Source organism: Pseudophryne corroboree, chromosome 9 (assembly GCF_028390025.1).
Source record: "Pseudophryne corroboree isolate aPseCor3 chromosome 9, aPseCor3.hap2, whole genome shotgun sequence".
In the NCBI taxonomy this organism is placed as follows: domain Eukaryota; kingdom Metazoa; phylum Chordata; class Amphibia; order Anura; family Myobatrachidae; genus Pseudophryne; species Pseudophryne corroboree.
The window spans coordinates 345,440,228-345,465,361 of NC_086452.1; the positions used below are offsets into that span (position 1 = coordinate 345,440,228).

The 25,134-nt window shown below is 43.9% G+C and overlaps 1 protein-coding gene and 1 pseudogene across 8 annotated transcripts in view; both read right to left on the minus strand.

The window, feature by feature from the left end:
- Positions 1–25,134, minus strand: part of CHL1 (cell adhesion molecule L1 like) — a 464,787-nt gene that overhangs the window by 115,252 nt on the left and 324,401 nt on the right. For all 8 annotated transcript variants that reach the window (XM_063940640.1, XM_063940638.1, XM_063940643.1 and 5 more), the window contains 3 exons: positions 11,207–11,338; positions 8,415–8,558; positions 4,949–5,060 (listed from right to left, as the gene is read on the minus strand). In XM_063940640.1, coding sequence (XP_063796710.1) covers positions 4,949–5,060; positions 8,415–8,558; positions 11,207–11,338 — 388 coding nt within the window. The remainder of the gene's footprint in view (positions 1–4,948; positions 5,061–8,414; positions 8,559–11,206; positions 11,339–25,134) is intronic.
- LOC134964407 (5S ribosomal RNA) lies at positions 24,317–24,436 on the minus strand (annotated as a pseudogene).

Below are 25,134 nucleotides of genomic sequence, written 5' to 3' on the forward strand. Positions count from 1 at the left end.
AAAGTATCTGGTTAAGATGAGTAAGCAGTTAAAGAATCAAAATGATAATCTAAAGCTAGTGATTCCTGATCTGCCAGATAGTAATTGTCATGACATTGAACCTGGGGATTATGTAATGATTCGAAACTTTCTACGCTCAGGTTGCCTTATTGACAGATGGGAAGGACCATATCAAGTCTTATTGACCAGCACGACAGCGTTAAAGGTTGCCGAGAGAGAGACTTGGGTTCATTCGTCTCACTGTAAGAAGGTCGCTGATCCAGAGAGGTCCCGTGACAAAGAACAGACGGTAGAGGAAATTGTATCGTTAGAGTGTCTGTTTCAGGAAGGTTGAGACGGCACCTGAGCACTGAAAGCAATAAGATCGGAGGCGGTTGTCGAGCCAAGATTTCATTTTCATTTTTTTTTCTTTTCATTTTTCCCCAGTTCCCATCTCCCTCCTATTCTCCTCCCCCCTTCTTAATCTTCTCCTTTCCCTCCTCTAAGATGGACTTGCCCCAAGAGACTGTGTTCCGGATTTTCCTGTTGACCCTGTTGTTGACCAGAGCAGTCTGTTTCGGCGAGAGTACCAGAGAGGCCAAAGAGGGATCTGGAATGGGATCTGATGATCAGGATGGAGGCGTAGAATTCCAAGAGCAACACAATCACCAAGAAAAGGCGAGTATCAGAAAACGATCTGGTAGCCATGTTAGTAATAGACATTGTGAAGGATTGTTAGCTGAAGAGAATTGTATCTGTAGGAATTGTGACAACATAGTTGAGGACGGTTGCATCAAGGAATGTCAGTCCCGTTTTAATATCAACATGGACCGGCATCCATTGAGTGACTATCACTCATTGGTGGGTAAAGTGTAAAATCAGACAGACTGTTGGGTGTGCTCACAAGTACCTCAAGGTCATAGAAAGTCAGGACTAGTGCCATATCCTTTAACGGTAGAAGAGGTACTTGAGTTAAAGGGTGGGAGACCGGTGGACAAGATATTTAATATTTCTAGTCCTCCTAGTTTGAAGCTCCAACAATACCACGTAGATAGGTCCCTAATATGTTTTAATATTTCCAATCCCCGAAAGCCGGGAAATTGGGAGGTGTCATGGAACAACCAAACCATGACATTTTCGCACAGAGCCGACAGAATGCCCATAGATTCAGAGCTTATACGCCACATAGCCAACAGTGGAAAATATTTCCAGTATAGGTACACTCTAGGAAGTAGGATCATGCGAGTTGGAGAAGTATCACCAGGATACTGTGCACATGTCATACAGCCTGATACGTGTACTAGACAAATGAGAGAGTTAGGGATAGGACTGTTTTCATGGAAGGTTTGTAATATGGTCATGTCCTTTTCTATCCCATATGTTCTCCCCGATGAGTCATATTTCATATGTGGGAGAAAGGCGTATAAGTGGCTTGCCCCAAACTCAGAGGGATTGTGTTACGTTGGAAAAGTACTGCCTGAAATAATGACCATTACCCATAACAAAATGAAAGACATTCACAGCAATGCTCAAGCTCCTTACACTCACACTCATTACGAACACATTGTTAAAAGACACCTTGTAGATAGAACAGAGCATGCAGCCTCTGATTTGATTCACGAATCCACCGGGATTCAAGTCCTTCTCGCGATAGATATCACCCGTACCGCCAGAGGAGTTATAAATTATAGGTATATTAATGCGCTGGCGAACCTGATAGATAATATCACCGAGATGTACGATGACACCTTTAGGTATACTGGAAGAGAGCTTCAAGCCTACAAAACAGAGCTGGTCCAGCATAGAATGGTTCTCAATTACCTCACAGCGGTAACAGGCGGGTATTGTGTCACCCTAGCGACTCAGTATGGCGTGAAATGTTGTACATACATCACTAACAGCACTGAGGACCCAACCGAGGTTATAGATCGAAAAATGGATGATATATTGCAATTAAAGCGGGAGTTTCGAAGGAGGCACAACCTTACACTCGCTGCTGTGGGAAATTAATTGACTGGCTGGGTGTCTTGGTTGAACCCACGAAATTGGTTCTCAGGTTTAGGTGAATGGGCTCAGGGAGTCATCATGGATGTAGGAAAGTTCCTCTTGTGTGTTTTGGGAGTTATCGTACTGATTGGTCTGGTATTCAGATGTGTTCGAATTCTAACAAATTGCAAGCGTAGTACCAAATTGATGAGTCTGAGGAGTGAAGGCATTGTAACAACAACTAATTTGATATATGACCCGTCAATCGAGACAATGTTGTGATAAAATGTGATTCCACGGTCCGTTTCTTTCACCCGTTTCTCCTTTGATTTTCCCCGAGGTATCAAGAGATCAGCCTGGAAGAAGAATTTGATGACCATTTATACAAGACCAATGATGAACTGTGTCACAGACACCTGATGAGCTTTTAGAGACTGAAATTTCTTTTTGACACCTGATGAGCTTTTTAGAGACTGTAATTCTTCTTATGGACACTTGAAGAAGCTTTTTGTTTGCCAATAAACCTCAAAGCTACAGTAAAGACCCGACGATCCCAACAAGACACCAGACAAGACATCAACAAGACCCCAATCGGCGACTGTATACTAAACCTCACATAGTTATATGACTGCATTTAAAACGCTTGTTTCTTATCTTCATCTCTACAACCTCCAGGTAGTATCCCACATAGTCGACAGGTGATTTTCACATATTAGCATTCACATATTCTCCCCCTTCATGTATCATCAACTAATGTGCACCCCATTTGTTGTAACCAAAAGCCGGAAAGAGCTCGGTAGAGTTTGACAGCCCATCCACAGACCCTTAATACGGGATAAGAAGGATTCAAATGTATACTTCGCAATACCTCGAAGCTTGATTTAAAACACGTACGGCACAATGATACATGACCCCTCAGACATGGATCTCATACACACATGCTTTTATTATCTCACTAGGTCATATCTTTCCCACCTTCTCCTCTCCTCCCTCTACCCAATCATAAAAAGGTATTTACATGATGACATATATTTTTCTGTTTGAATTGTTTAGGAAGTGGCAGTTATTGGTGACTGCCAAAGTCGAAAAATATCGTGCTTCACATTGCCATATACTAACCCCATGCACATGCCCGCTGCTCGTGCATTTAGTCTGCTGTACGTGCACATGTCCGCAAATTGCGTACGCTCGCTCCGGCGATTACGCGCGGTATATGCGTATTTACGGTAGAGTTTATGAGCTTGTAGCGGGCGACTCGTTTATAGCATAGTTAACCTTTATAGTGTGTTTTGTAGATATTAATCCCCTTAATAATGTCTGCAAGTATGTTTAGTGTAAATGGTTCGTGGACATAGGGATTCCTCTTTGCATGATACGAAGGGTCTGACAAAGGTTGAACAGTGGTGTCTAGTACCTAACTGAAGAGTATTTTATTAGAAACAATCCGGTGTTGGTTAGGAAGAGATTAGTCGCTCCTGCGTATAGTTATGTTTAAAAGAAGTTTATAGACATTTACAGTATTTGCAGTTCATTATCCATACGGCGGGAATCCTGAGGATTCCTCCCACCTGAGCAGTTTGAAATAGTCACAGCCCACCTGTTCGAATCCACCGATGACCTTTGGTTATAATGCAGAGGGACATTCCTGTGTCCAATGAACAATGAGATTGTAAGGCCCTTTGTAGTGTACAGTATGCTGTGTATATAAAGACCCCCACAGCCAGACCAGCTCTCACTTCTCTCCACAAGGTTTTCCCCGTGATGACTGAGAGCTGGTTTCCAGATAGCGCATGCGATTCATTCCCACGTGTGTAAGTTTTCTCTGTGGCCATTTCATTACTCTGTGTGTATGCAATTCGTTCTCATCTTGTTATCCTTTAAGTGTTTGCCATTTTATTCTCTTTGTGTTTATTATATGTATCTGTGTTACGATCGTTCGCTATTGTCTATATTTCTATTTAGTTATTCCGTTTAGTTATTAATGTTAGGTTTGTAGTGTATAAGCTGTGATCTGTATTCTTTTCCCTTTTACTTACTAAAAAAATCATCTGGTAAGGTGTTGGAACCTTAACAAGTGTTTGTGTGATTCACCATATAAGTGCTAAGGGTTTCAGAGCATCTCAATTGCTCAAACAGCTTGCATACTCACAAAGGTTCAGTGTTACACCATTATAGTACCACGGTATTAAGGTTTACAGTGTAAGCATATTCTGTGTTTAAAGTTTATAAAGGTTACTGTCTGTGTGTACGCTCGCTGTGTGTATTCCGTACACCCAGCGCAGCGTGTGTACGTAACTTGCGTACCACGTGTGAGGTCTTTGTACGCAAATAGCGTACGAAGTGCGTAGCACGTGCACGTGGTTTAGCGGCCATTACGGCTACACGGTATTAGTAAATAGCTTATGTTAAAAGGTAAATAATTAGCTTTATCAATACTCACCTGTTGGGTCCTTTCCGATGGAAAGGACCCGACAGGTATTGAATACACCCCTATATGGCCAAGATGCATCTATAATGATACAAAAAAAACAACAATGTTTATCCAATGACAGCTTTGTCCAATAGTATAGATGAGATAAAGCCCACACTGGACCCTATATAACTATGGGTCCCTTACTATGTGTATACCTCAAAGAAGTTCACTGGTCTCCAGCTACAAGGCCTTCTTTGCTGTATAGATATAGAAGTCCTCAGGACGAAATGCGTGAGATCTGAATTTGGCATTCATAAAGCATATGCATGACTCAAAAACATGGGTAACTTTGGCTACAAAACATACCCTGACACACCCCTGACATGGTTTTATTGTGTGCGTTCATATTGTGGCCACCCATTTAGTGTCCGAAAAGAAATGACTGTGGTCCGTACGTCAAAAAATCGATGGATTCAGTCTCATTCCAAGTTGCATGCTCTCAGAATCGGGCCCAGAATATGTACATTTTTGTTTTTAAGTTAGTAGCAGGTCAAAGGGACATTCACTCACCATATAACATCTGCAAGGGGGACAGCAAAGGTATCACAAAATAAGGAGATATTGTGCCCCAACACTGTGGTGTATGTTCTGTTATCAGTAGTCAGTACCAATGGTGGGATGTCTGTAGGGAGAATAAAAGAGCCTGGTTACTATATACAATAACTTATGATGGTTAAGTGAAACTCCAAAGCATACTGTTTATGTTTCGGCTACATTAGGGGGGTAATTCCAAGTTGATCGCAGTAGGAAATTTTTTAGCAGTTGGGCAAAACCATGTGCACTGCAGGGGGGGCAGATATAACATTTGCAGAGAGAGTTAGATTTGGGTGGGTTATTTTGTTTCTATGCAGGGTAAATACTGGCTGCTTTATCTTTACACTGCAATTTAGATTGCAGATTGAACTCACCACACCCAAATCTATCTCTCTCTGCACATGTTATATCTGCCCCCCCTGCAGTGCACATGGTTTTGCCCAACTGCTAAAAAAATTCCTGCTGCGATCAACTTGAAATTACCCCCTAGATCCAGAACTCACACTGGACGTTTTGTGAGGAACCACTGAGGAATATGAGGACATGATTAATAAGGATAGAATTAACATTTAAAAAATATATATATAAATATACGTCTCTAAATGATAGAATGAAGGGAATCAAAAGACAATTTGCTACTGCTATTATTTAACAGGAAATAAAATGGAAAAATTAACAGAGACACATAGGGTTTTGTAAATGGAACATTATTTAAGTGGCAACAAAACTATAATTCAAGTCAGCAATTTGAAAATGGAAAAATAGAAAATAAATGAATAAATGACAGACAAATAAAAGAATTACATGTATTAGAGCTTTATTGAAGGCCAGATACTGAATACATCAGCCCTGGCTGTTGTTGACCTCAGACAGCATGATGCAGAGGCCAACAATAGGAAAGGAATTTAAAACAAACAAGGTTTTTGATGCAAATGTCTATATGATGAATAATACTCTAATAAAACATTCTAGGAATAAAACACTTCTAAATGCTTCCGTTCTGGTGACTAATACATGCGTGGGCTGACCAACCCGGTGTGCATTCTGTACTGTATATGATATTCATAGTGTAGATCGGCAGCAGTATGCCGAGGCCAGTTTAATGTCAGAATGTAAATGCCAACACCCGTTAAATGCTTTGACTGCATTTAAACTTTGTTGGTATAATGTCGGCAATGCTTGTCGACATTATGAATCCCAGGCAAGCTGCTTCTGGCTGCTAGCCACACCCCATATGTAACATGCCGTGTCTTCATTGTGGCCCACATACTAGTTCATGGGCTTCTATCAATGCATTTCCTTCATGCTCTAGTCCAACACTGGTCATCAATGACAGACACTGGGACCAAAGCAAATCAAAAAAATTAACTGTACATCTTGGCAAAAATCATGTTGCACTGCAGGTGGAGCAGATTGAATGTGTGCAGAGAGATTTAGAGGTCTTTTTACTAAGCCTTGGTTGGAGATAAAGTGGACAGAGATAAAGTACCAGCCAATCAGCTTCTAATTGCCATGGCACAGATTAGGTTTGAAAAATTACAGTTAGGAGCTGATTGGCTGATACTTTCGGGATATCTAATAAGCCCCGAAGAGACATCGGGAGTAAAAAAACCCTAATGTTTCTTCGGGTGTTGGTCGGGCTAGTCGCTTAGCACGTCCGTTAAAAAGTGCTTTTACACCCGTAAACACATAGGTTCAGTGAAACCTGTGTGTTTTCGGGTGAAATAGCCCCGTTTTCGGATGAAAACAGGGCCGTTATCGGGGATTTTATTTCGCCTGCCGGAGGAAGGTGAAACTAAATCCCTGATAAGCCACAGCATGCGCCAGTTTAGATAGCCCCCCCAGCGATAATTTTACACCCGCAGACGCTGCGGATAATTGAACATCCCCCATAATCTCCATCCACTTTATTTCCGTCCAAGGCTTAGTAAATAGACCCCTTAGATTTGGAAGATGTGTGATCTTCCTGCTCATACTGTATCTAAAGTGCAGTGTCAAAGTAAAGCTGTCCAGTACGTGTATTCTACAGTCAAAGGCAGCCACATTTACCCTGTATGTAAAAAAATAACTGTATATCCTACCTGTCTTCTGAAAAAGAGAATCCTATTGGGTGTTCACATTAAATACACTGGTCCCCATTTTGTTTGCTGCTTTTACATTACAACCTTGAATGGTGAGCTGATTTGCAAGAAGAAATTATTCTCATCTTAAATATGGTTTAGCAAGTAGCGTCATTGTAATAAAGCTTTATTGTAATAAATATCTACTGTTCCTGGAGGCAGGAGCTAATTAATGAGCCTATAATCTTTTTGTAACTTTAGGGATCAATGTACTGATATATATATTTTTGGGTTTTATATGTTATTTTATTCAAATACCTTTTATATATATTTTTTTATTTTCATTAATTTTATTTGGGGGGTAATTCCAAGTTGATCGCAGCAGGACATTTTTTAGCAGTTGGGCAAAACCATGGGGGTAATTCTGAGTTGATCGCAGCAGGAATTTTGTTAGCAATTGGGCAAAACCATGTGCACTGCAGGGGAGGCAGATATAACATGTGCAGAGAGAGATAGATTTGGGTGGGGTGTGTTCAATCTGCAATCTAAATTGCATCGTAAAAATAAAGCAGCCAGTATTTACCCTGCACAGAAACAAAATAACCCACCCAAATCTAACTCTCTCTGCACATGTTATATCTGCCAACCCTGCAGTGCACATGGTTTTGCCCAATTTCTAACAAAATTCCTGCTGCGATCAACTCAGAATTACCCCCCATGTGCACTGCAGGGGGAGCAGATATAACATGTGCAGAGAGAGTTAGATTTGGGTGTGGTGTGTTCAATCTGCAATCTAATTTGCAGTGTAAAAATAAAGCAGCCAGTATTTACCCTGCACAGAAACAAAATAACCCACCCAAATCTAACTCTCTCTGCACATGTTATATCTGCCTCCCCTGCAGTGCACATGGTTTTGCCCAATTGCTAACTTTCTTGCTGCTGCGATCAACTCAGAATTACCCCCTTGATTTTTACAAATTGCTAACTGTGGCTGTTATCTTGATTGATGTTAACTAGGACACATCTATCCTCTGTAGCTAGAGGTAAACCAGATTCCCTGTTGAGAAGGGAGACCTACATCCCGAACCCTCACTATCTTGACGGTCGGCATGCTGACCAACAGGGACTATTCCCACGACACCCATAAAGTGGGAATAGAACCTGTGGCATGGTGAAACTGCAGCATGGCGAGCACAGTGAGTCCGCAAGGCGCTTTGTTGCGCTCGCCCCCTCCCACCCGCCAGGCATCTAAATGCCGGGATCCCGCCATCGGTATTGTGACCGGCGATCTCCTGGCCGCCAGTCACACATAACCAACCCGTTGAGACATACTATGCTGGCTGGCACACTTAACAGTGAAGTCATTATTGCACATGACTTACCTAGTACATTGATGTTAGCGCTGCTGAAAATGGTTCCATGCTTGTTTGTTGCCTCACATTGGTACACCGCACTGTCTGATTGCTGAAGTGAGTGAATAAATATCAAACTCTCTTTCATTTGATGATTTTGAGGAAGTGTCTCCCCTTAATAAAGAATAAATATAGTTATCAAATTGTTCCACTTTGACAGAGACAGAAGAATGATCCACCACAAGATAAAAAAAATCTTAAAACATCAGGACATGTAAACTATATCGCTAATTTTTCCCCTCCTGAGCGATATAGTTACTTATACTTGCCTACTCTCCCAGAAGTTGCAGGAGGCTCCTGATTTTTGGGGTAGTCCCCAGCACACCCAGAAGAGCAGGTAGATCTCCCGCATCCTGCCCGCACCCTAGTGAAGTGGGAAGGATGGAGAGATAATTGCCGGCATTCGTGGATCTGTGGGTGGGGGCGGGGCTACAATTTACGGAATTGCAACATTTTAGCCACGTCCTCTTCCTACGGACCTGCAATTCATGACATTTTCCGAGGTGGAGGCAGGGCTTGGATATGTCAGTGCCAAGCCCCGCCCCCCCCAAAGTTTCCTGCTGCATTTTCCCTCCAGGTTTCTCCTGGACAGGAGGCATCAAAAGTAGGTCAGTATGAATTCATTATATCTCCGAGTGTGTATGCAGCTGACGGTGAGCGTTGCGCGGTCCCGCAGGTTAACGACCCTCTGTCTCGGCTGTGCATGCAGCTCAATTTGGACTCATCGTCCAAAGCTGCATGCTCCGGCGATGTGTATTCCCACCGTTAGGCGGCCCGGGCCGGGAGAGGAAACACTAGGCGATGTCACTCACCGAGCACATCGCCTAGTGTGTAACCACCTTAAGGGCCTCACGGGCCTGGGGATAAAAATATTCAAGGGCCTATTATAAGAAGCAGCAACTTCTACTGCATTCCCATTATGCACTGCAGCTCCCACTCCTAGCAACACAGTGGGCTGCAAGAGGAGCGCAGCTGTTGTATGGCCTAGTATTGTAGTACATATAAGAGTTTGTTTATCAAGTGGAAATTTATCAAAATCTGAATTTTGCCAGGGGTTGTTAAAACGTCAGTTTTATTAAAGCCAACACTAAAGAGTATGGTGTTTGGAAATGTTATTTTAAAAACCACCAAAACAGTCACAGAAAATCAGAGATTCTCATGACTGGCTCTACTTGATTAATAAAGTCTACAGTATCGCAGGTTGTCACCTGTGTGTGGTACACTGGGAACCATAGTATCACCTGTGTGTGTCGTGCACTGGGAACCATAGTATCACCTGTTTGTGTCGTACACTGGGAACAACTTTTTGCAGTTTGCAATGACAGTATCACCAGAGTTAATTAGGGAATATCACTCATGACAGTGGTCTATACGAGCATGTCCACCATTAGAAGGGTCTTACTGGATAATGTCCCCCTATTACAAGGTTCCTCAGAGGAATGCCCAATGGTCAGTGACTAATCCAGGGATCAATTGAAGATTACCCCCATTAAAGTGGTCTACAGAAGAATTCTCCAGGACAGGCACTCAGAGAGTTCTCCCGCCCCGTTGCAAGGGTTAACAGGAGAATGTCCCTGTGCAGTTTATCACAGAATGGAAATACAGTACAGGGGTCCACTGGAGTATTCTCATCAGAGGGGGTCCATAGCTTCACATCCCACTAATCACTATTTGTGAAGATACGTGTTTGAACCACACTATTCTGAGACAACTACGGTTACATCACATCACCCCTGAGATGTCAGCAATCCCTGTGAGCTTCATATAAATATTTTATGCAATTCAGAATGAGTTTAACATCTTCTGAGTATCACATAATTAATATGGTATGGAGGTTCTACAGTATTTAGGTCGACATTCAATCAGTCGAATCCAAATGGTCGACATGCATTAGCTCAACAGGTATAAAAGGTCAACGGGGTAAAAGGTTTACATGACAATGGTCGACACAAGTTTTTATGTTATATGTTTGGAATTATGTCACCACTATCAGTACAAAATTATACCCTCGCAGGCACGCTTCACTCGCCACGCTTCAGGCAAGGTGGCTTACACCGCTATCGCCACAGGTTACTATTCCCAATCGTAGCCCACGTGTATTATAAATAAAGCAAATGCTGCAAAAACATGTAAAAAAGAAAACAAAAACGTGTTGATCATTTGTGTGTCGACCATTGTCATGGTGAACTTTTTAACCTGTCGACCTTTTGTGCCGGTCGACCTTAAGCACTGATGACTTTTCATCTGTTGACCTAATGCATGTTGACCAAATGTTGTCGATCTATACACTGTCATCCAAATACCAATTAATATAGCTTTTTTTATTATGTTTTTTTTTTCTTTCCATTTTTTGGTCAGATATTTCGTTATTGCATGTGAATGGAACCTCTGTCCTGGGAACGGAATTGCGCCCCACCAGAAGTGACGTCATCGCGACTTCCGGCTGCATGAGCGGTGCCAGCTGGGGATATAACCACAAAAGAAGAGTGACCAAGCGCCAGAAGAAAAGAAGGTAGGATAGGGCCAGGTAGCCAGGGATCCACCTCCTCATCCACTGACAACTGATCACAACTGTGGACCCCTGAAAGGCACCACCAGGCTCTTGCTACAATTTCTCTCAAAAGACCTTAAACATTTTGAACTAATTTTTTCCTTTTCAGCTTTGCACCCACACACTAATTACCACAACCAGCGCTCCATTCCCTGTTATAAATGAGGGGTTGCTATGTTATACAGATGTTAGTACAATAATAAGATTTTACTTGTCAGAGGAATTCCATTTCTTAGCCATCGGATTTCTGGTTCTGGCTTCCCGGAGGCTGAACAGTTCAGGATAACCTCAGAGCCCACTCCCTGTATAGAGCTTTCCAGTTGCTTATCCCATCGCGGGTGTGCTACAAGTGTAATAAGATTATGTTATATGTCTGTTATTGCTCACCTAGCACAAGTACAAATATGTTTTATTGCAAATGATCATCATATAAACACTTCATTAAGAATTAGCAGCATATTATGCTGTCGGAGTAGAGGGGGTTTAACTGTGGTTGGGTGGGGGGGGCATGTCCTAACTTAACTGTAAGTCACAATGTAAAATGAAGCTGTCCAATATGTATGTGCTAAATGCAACAGCAGGCAATATTTTCCTTATTTGCAAACACAAATTGCATTTGTACTGTTTGAAACGCCATAAGCAAATTTACACCTTTTGACTGTTGTGATTTTTCACACTGAGCACGCTTCCTAGCCAAGCATATTCATTACAGTATAAGTAATGATGCCTGATTCAATGCTATATGCCTCTCTGCTCAAAACTGAATGTGTATAACTGGAGGGAACAGGGTGTTTGTGCATAGGCTCAGGACCGGCTCTACCATTAGGCAGCTTTTGGCAGCTGCCTAGGGGCACCGGCCTCTAGATGGCGCCACTGAATTTATCTAGCAAAAAACTGAAGGATGTCTCTGTATGCGACCTCCTCTTTTTACCACAGCCCTTGCTGTGGGACTAATCAGGGGCAGCCGCCACTATCAGGCCACTATCACATAGTTCCTCAGCGCTTCCTCCATGTAGACACATGTAACAAAAAGTCATGTGAAGGCACATAGGAGGTGAATGTAAATATGGCTCCCAAGAGGCACCACCGCTGCCACTCCTCATAGCCCTGATGCACTTCCTCCAGGCCCCTGGATCCCGGCTCTCCAGCAGCAAGCAGCACCTGCAGTGTCGCTGTCATTCTGCTGCCGCCTGCAAGAGGCACCCTGACAATGCAGAGGGAAAACAATGAAGCAACTTTTAGGTAAGTAACCCGTAAGTTTTTATTTAAAGATGAGCGGGTTCGATTCCATGAGAACCGAACCTCCCCGAACTTCACTACCCGAGCCCGGCTCGGGTTTTCCCGCCTGATTCGGAAACCAAAACGAGGCAAAACGTCATCATCCCGCTGTTGGATTCTCGTGGGGTTTGGATTCCATATAAGGAGCCGTGCAACGCCGCCATTTTCACTCCAGTCCCGGAGAGTGTAACGAGAGGACGTGTCTCCGTCCTCAGTGTCTGTGCAGGAGGGAAAGTGGGGTGGCGATTCCAGTGCTGTCTTGTGCTGCATCAGTTCAGTGGTAGTGTCTTGTGCTGCATCAGACCAGTCACAGTGGTGGTGTCCTCTGCTGCCATATGTCCAGTGTAGCTGTATAAGTCCAGTGCAGTGGTACCGTGTTGTCCTGCATCAGTACAGTGGTAGTGTCTTGTGCTGTATCAGTCCAGTCACAGTGATGGTGTCCTCTGCTGCCATATGTCCAGTGCTGCTGTATAAGTCCAGTCCATTGCAGTGGTGCTGTGTTGTCCTGCATCAGTCCAGTGGTGGTGTCCCTGTGCTGCCGTATATGTCCAGTGGTACTGCCATATAATTCCAGTGATACTGCCATATATGTCCAGTGGTACTGCGGTATAAATCCAGTGGTACTGGCATATAAATCCAGTCCAGTGATACTGCCGTATATGTCCAGTGATACTGCCGTCTATTTCCAGTGGTACTGCCATATATGTCCAGTGGTACTGCCGTATATGTCCAATGGTACTGTCGTATAAATCCAGTGATAATGCAGTATATGTCCAGTGGTACTGTCGTATAAATCCAGTGATACTGCCGTATAAATCCAGTAGTACTGCCGTATATGTCCAATGGTACTGTCGTATAAATCCAGTGATAATGCAGTATATGTCCAGTGGTACTGTCGTATAAATCCAGTGATACTGCAATATATGTCCAGTGGTACTGCCAAATAATTCCAGTGATACTTCCGTATATGTCCAGTGGTACTGCTGTACAATTCCAGTGGTACTGCTGTACAATTCCAGTGGTACTGCCTTATAATTCCAGTGGTACTGCCGTATAATTCCAGTGGTACTGCCGTATAATTCCAGTGATACTGCCGTATAATTCCAGTGGTACTGCCGTATAATTCCAGTGGTACTGCCGTATAAGTCCAGTGGTACTTCCGTATAATTCCAGTGATACTGCTGTATAATTCCAGTGATACTGCCGTATAAATTCAGTCCACTGGTACTGCTGTATAATTCCAGTTGTACTGCCGTATAATTCCATTAGTACTGCCGTATAAGTCCAGTGGTACTGTCATATAATTCCAGTGGTACTGGCGTATAAATCCAGTGGTACTGGCGTATAAATCCAGTGGTACTGGCGTATAAATCCAGTGGTACTGCCGTATAATTCCAGTGATACTGCTGTATAAATCCAGTCCAGTGGTACTGCCGTATAAGTCCAGTATTACTGCCGTATAATTCCAGTGATACTGCCATATAAATCCAGTGATACTGCCATATAAATCCAGTCCAGTGGTACTGCCGTATAATCATGTGCGCCAACAAAGAGACATTCTTTCTCTTTTTTCTTCTGTACAATACAATTGGTCTCTGGTAGCACCCCCGAATATCCAGTAATAAGTGGACGATTCATTAATGGACATTAGTCAGGGTTCTCTTTTCAAGTTAATACTAATTATTCAGCTGGTGCAGAGCACATCCCGTTCCTCCATTCCTTTTATGTACTGCCGTATAAATCCAGTGATATTGCCATATAATTCCAGTGATACTGCCGTATAATTCTAGTGGTACTGGCGTATAATTCCAGTGGTACTGCCGTATAATTCCAGTGGTACTGTCCTGTGCTGTATATTATTTACTCCACTTAGAGGGGTTATTAATATGTAATTAAAATAATTTTTACAGGGTTTGCTCTGTGTGGTGTAGGGGTATGCTTGCCTGTACTGCATATTGTTATAATAGCGCCAAATAAAAGGTTTATTATTATCCAAATTAATTTTACAGGCTTTACCATGTGTGTGTGTGTGGATTAGAGTACCCTCTCCTGTGCCACCAATATTGTGCGTGTATTACATCTGGCCAAATTCCAGCACATCCCATGTTGTTTGTGTCGCTTAAATTAGTCATACAGTTACCTCATTGCATCTCTTTTACTTCTTCGTATGATGTGCTTTTTGGGGCCTAGTTTTTTTAAGTGCCATCCTGTCTGCAACTGCAGTGCCACTCCTAGATGGGCCAGGTGTTTGTGCCGCACGCTTGTGTCACTTAGCTTGGTCATATAGCTACCTCATTGCATCTCTTTTACTTCTTCACATGATGTGCTGTTTGGGGCCTATTTTTTAAATCTGCCATCCTGTCTGACACTGCAGTGTCACTCCTAGATGGGCCAGGTGTTTGTGCCGCATACCTGTGTCGCTTAGCTTAGTCATACAGTCACCTCGGTGCAACCTTTTGGCCTAAAAACAATATTGTGAGGTGTTCAGTGTTCAGAATAGACTGGAAATGAGTGGCACTTTTCGTGTTTTGGGGGTCATTTCGAGTTGATCGTAGCTGTGCTAAATTTAGCACAGCTACGATCATTCACACTGACATGCGGGGGGACGCCCAGCACAGGGCTAGTCCGCCCCGCATGTCAGTGCCGTTCCCCCCCTGCAGAAGTGCAAAGGCATCGCACAACGGCAAAGGCATCCCCTCAACGGTCCGGCCACGCCTGCGTTGGCCGGACCGCGCTTTCTAAACGGCGGCTTAATGCTGCTGTACAGCCCCCTCCCGCCCAGCGACCGCCTCTGCCTCAGAGGCGATCGCTAGGCAATGACGGATGGCCGGCGCATGCGCAGTTCCGACCCGATCGCTGCGCTACGAGAAACTACAGCGAGCGATCGGGTCGGAATGACACCCTTTGTGTTTTGGCTCTGGTTTCATGCTCGTGTTTTGGATCTGGATTGGTTTTGCCAAAACCACCCTATCGTGTTTTAGTTTTGGATCTGGATGATTTTTGAAAAAAACATAAAAACAGCTAAAATCACAATATTTAGGGGTAATTTTGATCCTACGGTATTATTAACCTCAATAACATTCATTTCCACTAATTTCCTGTCTATTCTGAACACCTCACAATATTGTTTTTAGGCCAAAAGGTTGCACCGAGGTGGCTGTATGACTAAGCTAAGCGACAGAAGTGTGCGGCACAAACACCTGGCCCATCTAGGAGTGGCACTGCAATGGCAGACAGGATGGCACTTATAAAAAAACTAGTCCCCAAACAGTACATCATGCAAAGAAGAAAAAGAGGTGCAATGAAGTACTGTAGATACACGTTCCTACTGTCTCTGTATGACACCTGCACAGTATCACTTCTCTAATTCTGTATGAACAGTGTAATTATACTGCAGATACATGTTCCTACTATCTGTATGTGACACCTGCACGGTATCACTTCTCTCATTCTGTATGATCAGCGTAATTATACTGCAGATACATGTTCCTACAATCTGTATGTGACACCTGCACAGTATAACTTCTCTCATTCTGTATGATCAGTGTAATTATATTGCAGATACACATTCCTACTATCTATATGTGACAGCTGCACAGTATCACTTCTCTCATTCTGTATGATTAGTGTAATTATACTGCAGATACATGTTCCTACTATCTGTATTTGACACCTGCACAGTATTACTTCTTTCATTCTGCACGATCAGTGTAATTATACTGCAGATACACATTCCTACTATATATATGTGACAGCTGCACAGTATAACGTCTCATTCTATATGATCAGTGTAATTATACTGCAGATACACATTCCTACTATCTGTATGTGACACCTGCACAGTATCACTTCTATTATTCTGTATGATCAATGCAATTATACTGTGCATATATACGTTCCTATATGTATGTGACACTGCACAGTATCACTTCTCTTATTCTGTATGATCAGTGTAATTATACTGCAGATACATGTTCCTACTATCTATATGTGACACCTGCACAGTATCACTTCTCTCATTCTGTATGATCAGTGTAGTCTTATGCGGCAGCACTGGACATATGGCAGCAGAGGACACCACCACTGTGACTGGACTGATGCAGCACAATACACCACCACTGAACTGATGCAGCACAACACAACACCACTGGACTGGACTTATACAGCAGCACTGGACATATGGTAACAGAGGACACCACCACTGTGATTGGACTGATGCAGCACAAGACACTACCACTGAACAGATGCAGGACACTGAGGACGGAGACACGTCCTCTCTCTACACTCTCCAATGCCGGAGTGAAAGTGGCGGCGACTTGCTGCTCCTTATATGGAATCCAAACCCCGCGAGAATCCGACTGCGGGATGATGATGTTTTGCCTCGTTCTAGTTTCCGAGTCAGGCGGGAAAACCCGAGCTGGTCTCGGATCCGGGCTTGGGTAGTGAAGTGCGGTAGGGTTCGGTTCTCAGGGAACCGAACCCGCTCATCTCTAATTAATATATATATATATATATATATATATATATATATATATATACACACATATATATACACACATATACATACACACACACTTAAGTAAATACCTCCACCAGACCACATATGCAGATGCAGTGTGTGTATATATATATATATATATATATATATATATATAAAATAAGATTTTAAACCTACCGGTAAATCTTTTTCTCGTAGTCCATAGAGGATGCTGGGACTCCGTAAAGGACCATGGGGATAGACGGGCTCCGCAGGAGACATGGGCACTTTAAGAAAGACTTTGACTCTGGGTGTGCACTGGCTCCTCCCTCTATGCCCCTCCTCCAGACCTCAGTTAGAGAAACTGTGCCCAGAGGAGACGGACAGTACGAGGAAAGGATTTTAGTAAATCTAAGGGCAAGATCCATACCAGCCACACCAATCACACCGTATAACTTGTGATATACTATCTAGTTAACAGTATGAAAAACAAACATAGCATCGGTCCAAAACCGATGACACTATAACATAACCCTTATGTAAGCATTAACTATATACAAGTCTTGCAAAGGTAGTCCGCACTTGGGACGGGCGCCCAGCATCCTCTACGGACTACGAGAAAAAGATTTACCGGTAGGTTTAAAATATTATTTTCTCTAACTTCCTAGAGGATGCTGGGACACCGTAAGGACCATGGGGATTATACCAAAGCTCCAAAACGGGCTGGAGAGTGCGGATGACTCTGCAGCACCGATTGAGCAAACAGGAGGTCCTCCCCAGCCAGGGTACCAAACTTATAGAACTTTGCAAAGGTGTTTGACCCCGACCAAGTAGCATCTCGGCACAGCTGTAGTGCCGACACCCCTCGGGCAGCCGCCCAAGACGAGCCAACCTTCCTAGTCGAATGGGCCTTAACCGATTTTGGTAACGGCAAGCCTGCCGTAGAATGCGCCTGCTGAATCGTGTTACAGATCCAGCGAGCAACAGCCTGCTTTGAAGCAGGGCCGCCAACCTTGTTGGTTGCATACAGGACAAAAAGTGCTTCTGTTTTTCTGATCCTAGACGTTCTGGCCACGTAAATTTTCAAAGCCCTGACCACATCAAGGGACTCGGAATCCTCCAAGTCACGTGTAGCCACAGGCACGACAATAGGTTGGTTCATATGAAAGGATGAGACCACCTTAGGTAGGAATTGAGGAAGAGTCCGCAACACCGCTCTATCCATATGGAAAACCAGATAGGGGCTTCTATGTGATAAAGCCGCCAATTCCGAAACTCGCCTAGCCGAAGCCAAGGCTAACAACATGACCACCTTCCAAGTGAGATATTTCAACTCCACTGTTTTAAGTGGTTCAAACCAATGTGATTTAAGGAAACTTAACACCACGTTAAGGTCCCAAGGCGCTACCGGAGGTACAAAAGGAGGCTGAATATGCAGTACTCCCTTCACAAAAGTCTGTACTTCAGGTAAAGAGGCCAATTTCTTTTGAAAGAATATGGATAAGGCCGAAATCTGAACTTTAATGGAGCCTAATTTTAGGCCCAAATTCACTCCAGCTTGTAGGAAGTGAAGAAAACGGCCTAGATGGAATTCTTCCATAGGAGCATTCCTGGCCTCACACCAAGAAACATATTTTCGCCATATTCGGTGATAATGTTTTGACGTCACGTCCTTCCTAGCCTTTATTAGCATAGGAATGACCTCCTCCGGAATACCTTTTTCCGCTAGGATCCGGCGTTCAACCGCCATGCCGTCAAACGCAGCTGCGGTAAGTCTTGGAACAGACAGGGACCTTGTTGTAACAGGTCCTCCCTTAGAGGAAGAGGCCACGGATCTTCTGTGAGCATTTCTTGCAGATTCGGAAACCATGTCCTTCATGGCCAATCCGGAACAATGAGAATTGTTCTCACTCCTCTTTTTCTTATTATCCTCAACACCTTGGGTATGAGACTATGAGGAGGAAACACATAGACCGACTGGAATGCCCACGGTGTCACTAGGGCGTCCACAGCTACCGCCTGAGGGTCTCTTGACCTGGCACAATACCTTTGTAGCTTCTTGTTGAGACGGGACGCCATCATGTCTATTTGGGGCAGTCCCCACCGACTTGCAATCTGTGCGAAGACTTCCTGATGAAGTCCCCACTCTCCCGGATGCAGGTCGTGTCTGCTGAGGAAGTCTGCTTCCCAGTTGTCCACTCCCGGAATGAACACTGCTGACAGAGCGCTTACATGATTCTCCGCCCAGCGAAGAATTCTGGTGGCTTCCGCCATCGCCACCCTGCTCCTTGTGCCGCCTTGGCGGTTTACATGAGCTACTGCGGTTACGTTGTCTGACTGGATCAGAACTGGTTGATCGCGAAGTAAGATCTCCGCTTGACGTAGGGCGTTGTATATGGCCCTTAGTTCCAGGATGTTGATGTGAAGACAAGCCTCTTGACTTGACCAAAGGCCTTGGAAATTTCTTCCCTGCGTGACTGCTCCCCAACCTCGGAGGCTCGCGTCTGTGGTCACCAGGATCCAGTCCTGAATGCCGAACCTGCGGCCCTCTAGAAGGTGAGCACTTTTCAGCCACCACAGGAGAGATACTCTGGCCCTGGGGGACAGGGTGATCCGCTGATGCATCTGCAGATGTGACCCGGACCATTTGTCCAATAGGTCCCATTGGAAAGTCCTTGCATGGAATCTGCCATAGGGAATGGCTTCGTATGTCGCCACCATTTTTCCCAGGACTTGAGTGCAATGATGTACTGACACTTGTTTTGGCTTCAACAGGTTCATGACTAGAGTCATGAGTTCCTGCGCTTTTTCCGTCGGAAGAAAAACCCTCTTCTGGTCTGTGTCCAGAATCATGCCCAAGAAGGGCAGACGAGTTGTAGGATTCAGCTGCGACTTTGGAATATTGAGAATCCAGCCGTGTCGCTGTAACACATTTAGTGAAAGTGATACACTGTTCAGCAACTTCTCTCGTGATCTCGCCTTTATGAGGAGATCGTCCAAGTACGGGATAATTGTGACACCCTGCTTGCACAGGAGCACCATCATTTCCGCCATTACCTTGGTGAAAATTCTCGGGGCCGTGGAAAGCCCAAACGGCAACGTCTGAAATTGGTAATGACAATCCTGTACCGCAAATATCAGGTACGCCTGATGAGGAGGATATATGGGAACATGCAGGTATGCATCCTTTATGTCCAGAGACACCATAAAATCTCCCCCTTCTAGGCTGGAGATGACCGCTCTGAGCGTTTCCATCTTGAACTTGAACCGTTTCAAGTAAAGGTTCAGGGATTTTAAATTCAAAATGGGTCTGACCGAACCGTCCGGTTTCTGGACCACAAACAGAGTTGAGTAGTACCCCTTCCCTCTTTGAAGCAGGGGAACCTCTACCACCACTTGTTGAAGACACAATTTGTGAATCGCATGCAACACTATCTCCCTTTCCAGGGGGGATTTCGGTAGGGCCGATTTGAAAAACCGGCGAGGAGGCACCTCTTCTAATTCCAACTTGTAACCCTGGGAAACAATTGCCTAGGGATCCACGTGTGAGTGAACCCAGATGTGGCTGAACAGTCGAAGACGTGCCCCCACTGGAGCGGACTCCATCAGGGGAGCCCCAGCGTCATGCGGTGGATTTTGTAGAGGCCGGGGAGGACTTCTGTTCCTGGGAACTGGCTGTGTTGTACAGCTTTTTCCCTCTGCCCTTACCTCTGGCCAGAAAGGACGATCCACGTACTCTCTTGCTTTTATTGTAACGAAAGGACTGAATTTGATAATGAGGCGCTTTCTTAGATTGTGAGGGAATATATGGTAAAAAATTTGATTTACCTGCCGTAGCCGTGGAGACGAGGTCCGAGAGGCCTTCTCCAAACAATTCCTCACCCTTGTTAGGAAACAACTCCATATGCCTCTTGGAGTCGGCATCACCTGTCCACTGTCGGGTCCATAAGACATGCCTAGCAGAAATAGACATAGCGTTTATCCTGGAACCCAGTAAAGTAATGTCTCTTTCAGCATCCCTCATATATAAGACAGCATCTTTTATATGCCCTAGCGTCATTAAAATGGTATCCTTATCAAGGGTCTCAATATCCGCTGATAAGGAATCTGTCCATGCTGCTACAGCACTACAAACCCAGGCCGTCGCAATCGCCAGTCTGAGTAACGTACCAGAATGTGTGTAAATGGACTTCAAGGTAACCTCCTGCTTGCGGTCAGCAGGATCCTTGAGGGTAGCCGTATCTTGGGATGGAAGCGCTATCTTTTTTGACAAGCGCGTCAAAGCTTTGTCTACCCTAGGGGAGGATTCCCACTGTATTCTGTCCTGCGACGGGAAAGGATACGCTATTAGAATCCTTTTGGGAATCTGCAGTTTTTTGTCTGGAGTTTCCCACGCTTTTTCGCATAATTCGTTCAGCTCATGTGAGGAGGGAAAGTTGACCTCAGGTTTCTTTCCCTTATACATGTGTACCCTCGTGTCAGGGACAGGGGGTTCCTCAGTGATATGCAAAACATCTTTTATTGCGATAATCATATATCGAATACATTTAGCCACCTGTGGCTGTAATTTTGCATCATCGTAGTCGACACTAGAGTCTGAATCCGTGTCGGTATCTGTGTCAACTATTTGGGATAGTGGGCGCTTCTGAGACCCCGAAGGTCCAGGCGACAATGGGACAGGCATGGGTTGACTCCCTGACTGTACCCCAGCTTTAGCTTTGTCTAATCTTTTGTGCAATAAATTAACATTAGCACTTAAAACATTCCACATATCCATACAGTCAGGTGTCGGCACTGCCGACGGAGACCTTACATTCATACACTCCCCCTCCTCCTTAGGTGAGCCTTCAATCTCAGACATGTCGACACACGCGTACCGACACACCACACACACAGGGAAGCTCTTTTCTGAAGACAGGTTCCCCACCAGGCCCTTTGGAGAGACAGAGAGAGAGTATGCCAGCACACACCCCAGCGCTATATGACCCAGGAAAAAACACAGTATGTTTACCCAGTAGCGATTTTGTTATGTATATGCGCCAATTATGTGCCCCCCCCCTCTACTTTAAGACCCTTCTTTCACCGTGTGTCAAGCAGGGGAGAGTACGGGGAGCTTCCTCTCAGCGGTGCTGTGGAGAAAAATGGCGCTGGTGAGTGCTGAGGGAGAAGCCCCGCCCCCTCGGCGGCGGGCTTCTGTCCCGCTCAAATTTTCCAATAACATGGCGGGGGCTCTTTATACACATGTACAGTGCCCAGCTGTACATGTATATATGTGTATTTGCCATAGTAGAGGTTTATATTGCTGCTCAGGGCGCCCCCCCTGCGCCCTGCACCCTTACAGTGACCGAGGTGTGTGAGGTGAATGGGAGCAATGGCGCACAGCTGCAGTGCTGTTTGTTACCTCAATGAAGATCAAGGTGTCTTCTGCCGCCTCAGATGTCTGTTCCTCAATACTCACCCGGCTTCTATCTTCCGGCTCTGCGAGGAGGACGGCGGCGCGGCTCTGGGACGGACGGCGAGGGTGAGACCTGCGTACCGATCCCTCTGGAGCTAATGGTGTCCAGTAGCCTAAGAAACAGAGCCCTGAAACTCAGAGAAGTGGGTCTGTTTCTCTCTCCTCAGTCCCTCGATGCAGGGAGTCTGGTGCCAGCAGGCTCCCTGAAAATAAAAAACCTAACTAAAATGCTTTCTTTACAGGAAACTCAGGAGAGCTCCTGAAATGCACCCAGTCTCCACTGGGCACAGTATCAAACTGAGGTCTGGAGGAGGGGCATAGAGGGAGGAGCCAGTGCACATCCAGAGTCAAAGTCTTTCTTAAAGTGCCCATGTCTCCTGCCGAGCCCGTCTATCCCCATGGTCCTTACGGAGTCCCAGCATCCTCTAGGACGTTAGAGAAATATATATATATATATATATATATTGGGCAGTGGAAGTATGGCGCCACAGGTGTGTGTGAGATAGATAAATATGACAGAATCAGACACTCCTTACATAATTCAAGGCGTCAGCTAACCCTCAAGTATTAGGCAGGGATAAACTGCCTAGGTTAAATTGTATAAAAAAAAGGGGGGATGAGGGTTTCAGCGACCAACGGTGTCTAGTAAACTATAATAAATATGAAGAGACTAGCTGGATACTTAAAAAATAGTAGTATATTTATTAATACAAAAAATAAAACCAAGGTATAAAACCAATTATAATAAATGTCGCAGTGGGTTTAAAGGCCGGAGGGTATATGCTAAAAATTAATACCAACTAAAAGGATAGCTAAAACAATAAGACAAATAATATAAAGGCAATGATGATAAAATATCCAAAAAAAGAGAGAATGCTGCTTATCTTTTTAAGGTGGAGAGTCAATGGAGGTACACCCAACGCGTTTCGTCACTCTGACTTCATCAAGGGGTATGGGACTACTGAACAGGTACTCTTATTTATAGCACATGTAATTAGAAATGGATAGTTGTGACATCACTTCCTGTCTGGACTAATATTATTAACTTATGTGAGTTTTTTAACACTGGTATAACGGTAGCTTAGTGTATTAAAAAACAACCTCATAAAACTTTTCATACATGAAAAACGAGTATTAAATAGTATAAAACTTCATTAAAACAGTCCGGGGACGGGGCCGACGTCACTTCCGCCCCACTTCCTTTGTAGGAGAACTCGTATTGCGCATGCGCACAAGCGCCCCACTTCCGGTCAGTGAATAAGTCTGTTTATGTTTCTCGGTCTGTTCTTCCGTTATCGCCGTCGCGTCACTTCCGGTCGCGGGCGGGATCTTCATCTATAGGCTAGGCAGCTTGTCAGTCATCGCGGCGGCCATTTTGTGGATGATTTTGATTTCTGAAGCTTACATCAGTGCCGAGTCTCTCTCTTTGACAATAGTAGTTGTCCTTCATTTATGTGGCCATTTTGTTGGAGTTTCTGACATCCAGTGAATACAACAGTGCAGAATTCCGTTTTGGAAGCAGCGAAAAATAAAAATAAAAAGATGTATATGTTAGTGTCTATTCTATTATAGAATTTTCAATTATCATAATGTGATCTGAGACTTTTAATTGGGGGAGTTTTGAGAATGTAAATAACAATTGTTGCAAAAAAGTGATGTTTCTTGTTCAAACAGCGAGGTGGACAGAACATAGAATTAAACCATAGACCATATTTATACTAGTCAATTTGTGGCATAAAAAAGTTTTGAATACATTTTTTGACCTTAGAGGAGTAATAGATAACCTTGTATACATGGTATAGGCATAGGAATAATTTCAGAATGGTGATAGTCAGTGAGGAGATAAAAATATAAATATAAACTAGTTTCTGATATCAATTATGTGCATATGTGCTAGACAGCGTGGAAACATTTAGGATACGTTAGTATATTAATATAATATTACTCAGTCATATACTAGTTTCTGGTGGTATATATAGAAAAATAGTGCATATGTGTATGACTGGTTGTGAGAGTTGGTGATGTGTTAAATTGATTATTGCTACCAAGAACCTGTGCAATGGTGATTTAGCCGTCTATTAGTATTATTTTTGAGCCTGACAAGGCTCGCTCTTCTACAGTACCCAATATTCGCAAGTAGTTACCCACTTGTTACTGATTGGGCCCAACACTGCTTAGCTTCCAAGATCGGACGGGATTGGGCGTAGAACCAGTGCGGTATGACTGTAGCATATAATGGAATGAGTCAGGCATACACTATAAAAGATTTTTATTAAGATAATTAGTGACTATATACAGTGTTTTACAAATGGTGGTGATCGGAAAGTAAGTATGATGATGTGAACCAAGCTTGAAAAGAAGAGAATTGGCTTATCTGTATCCAGAAGATTTTGGAGGGGGGTACTTCTCTCATAGAAATGGAGCGATTTCATATCCCTCATTGAAGCCCATGGGGTGTGCAGTTTTTAGTTGGAATATCCAAAACATCTCTCTTTGAGAGAGTTTCTTGGCAAGGTCTCCACCCCTTTCGCCACTGGTCACGTGTTCGATGGCTTTGAAAGTCATCTCTTCTGGATTAGAATTGTGTTCCAGTTTAAAATGTCTGTACAGTAAGTGAGTCTCTACTTTGTTTTTGATACTTCGTACATGTTCTTGTACTCTAATTTTCAAGGTTCTTTTTGTTTTACCTACATATTTTTTGTGGCATGTACATTCCAACAAATAGATTACAGATGTAATATTACAGTTCATGAATTCTTTGATTTTGAATTCTTGTGTGCCGTCTGTATTGCAGAAGGTTTTTCTGTTGGGATTAAGAAATTTGCAGATGTTGCAGTGTCCACACTTGTAAGATCCGATACATTTGGGGAGAGAGTTGGAATTTCCCTCTAATGGTATTTCTTTTAGCATGCTGGGCGCGAGGATGTCT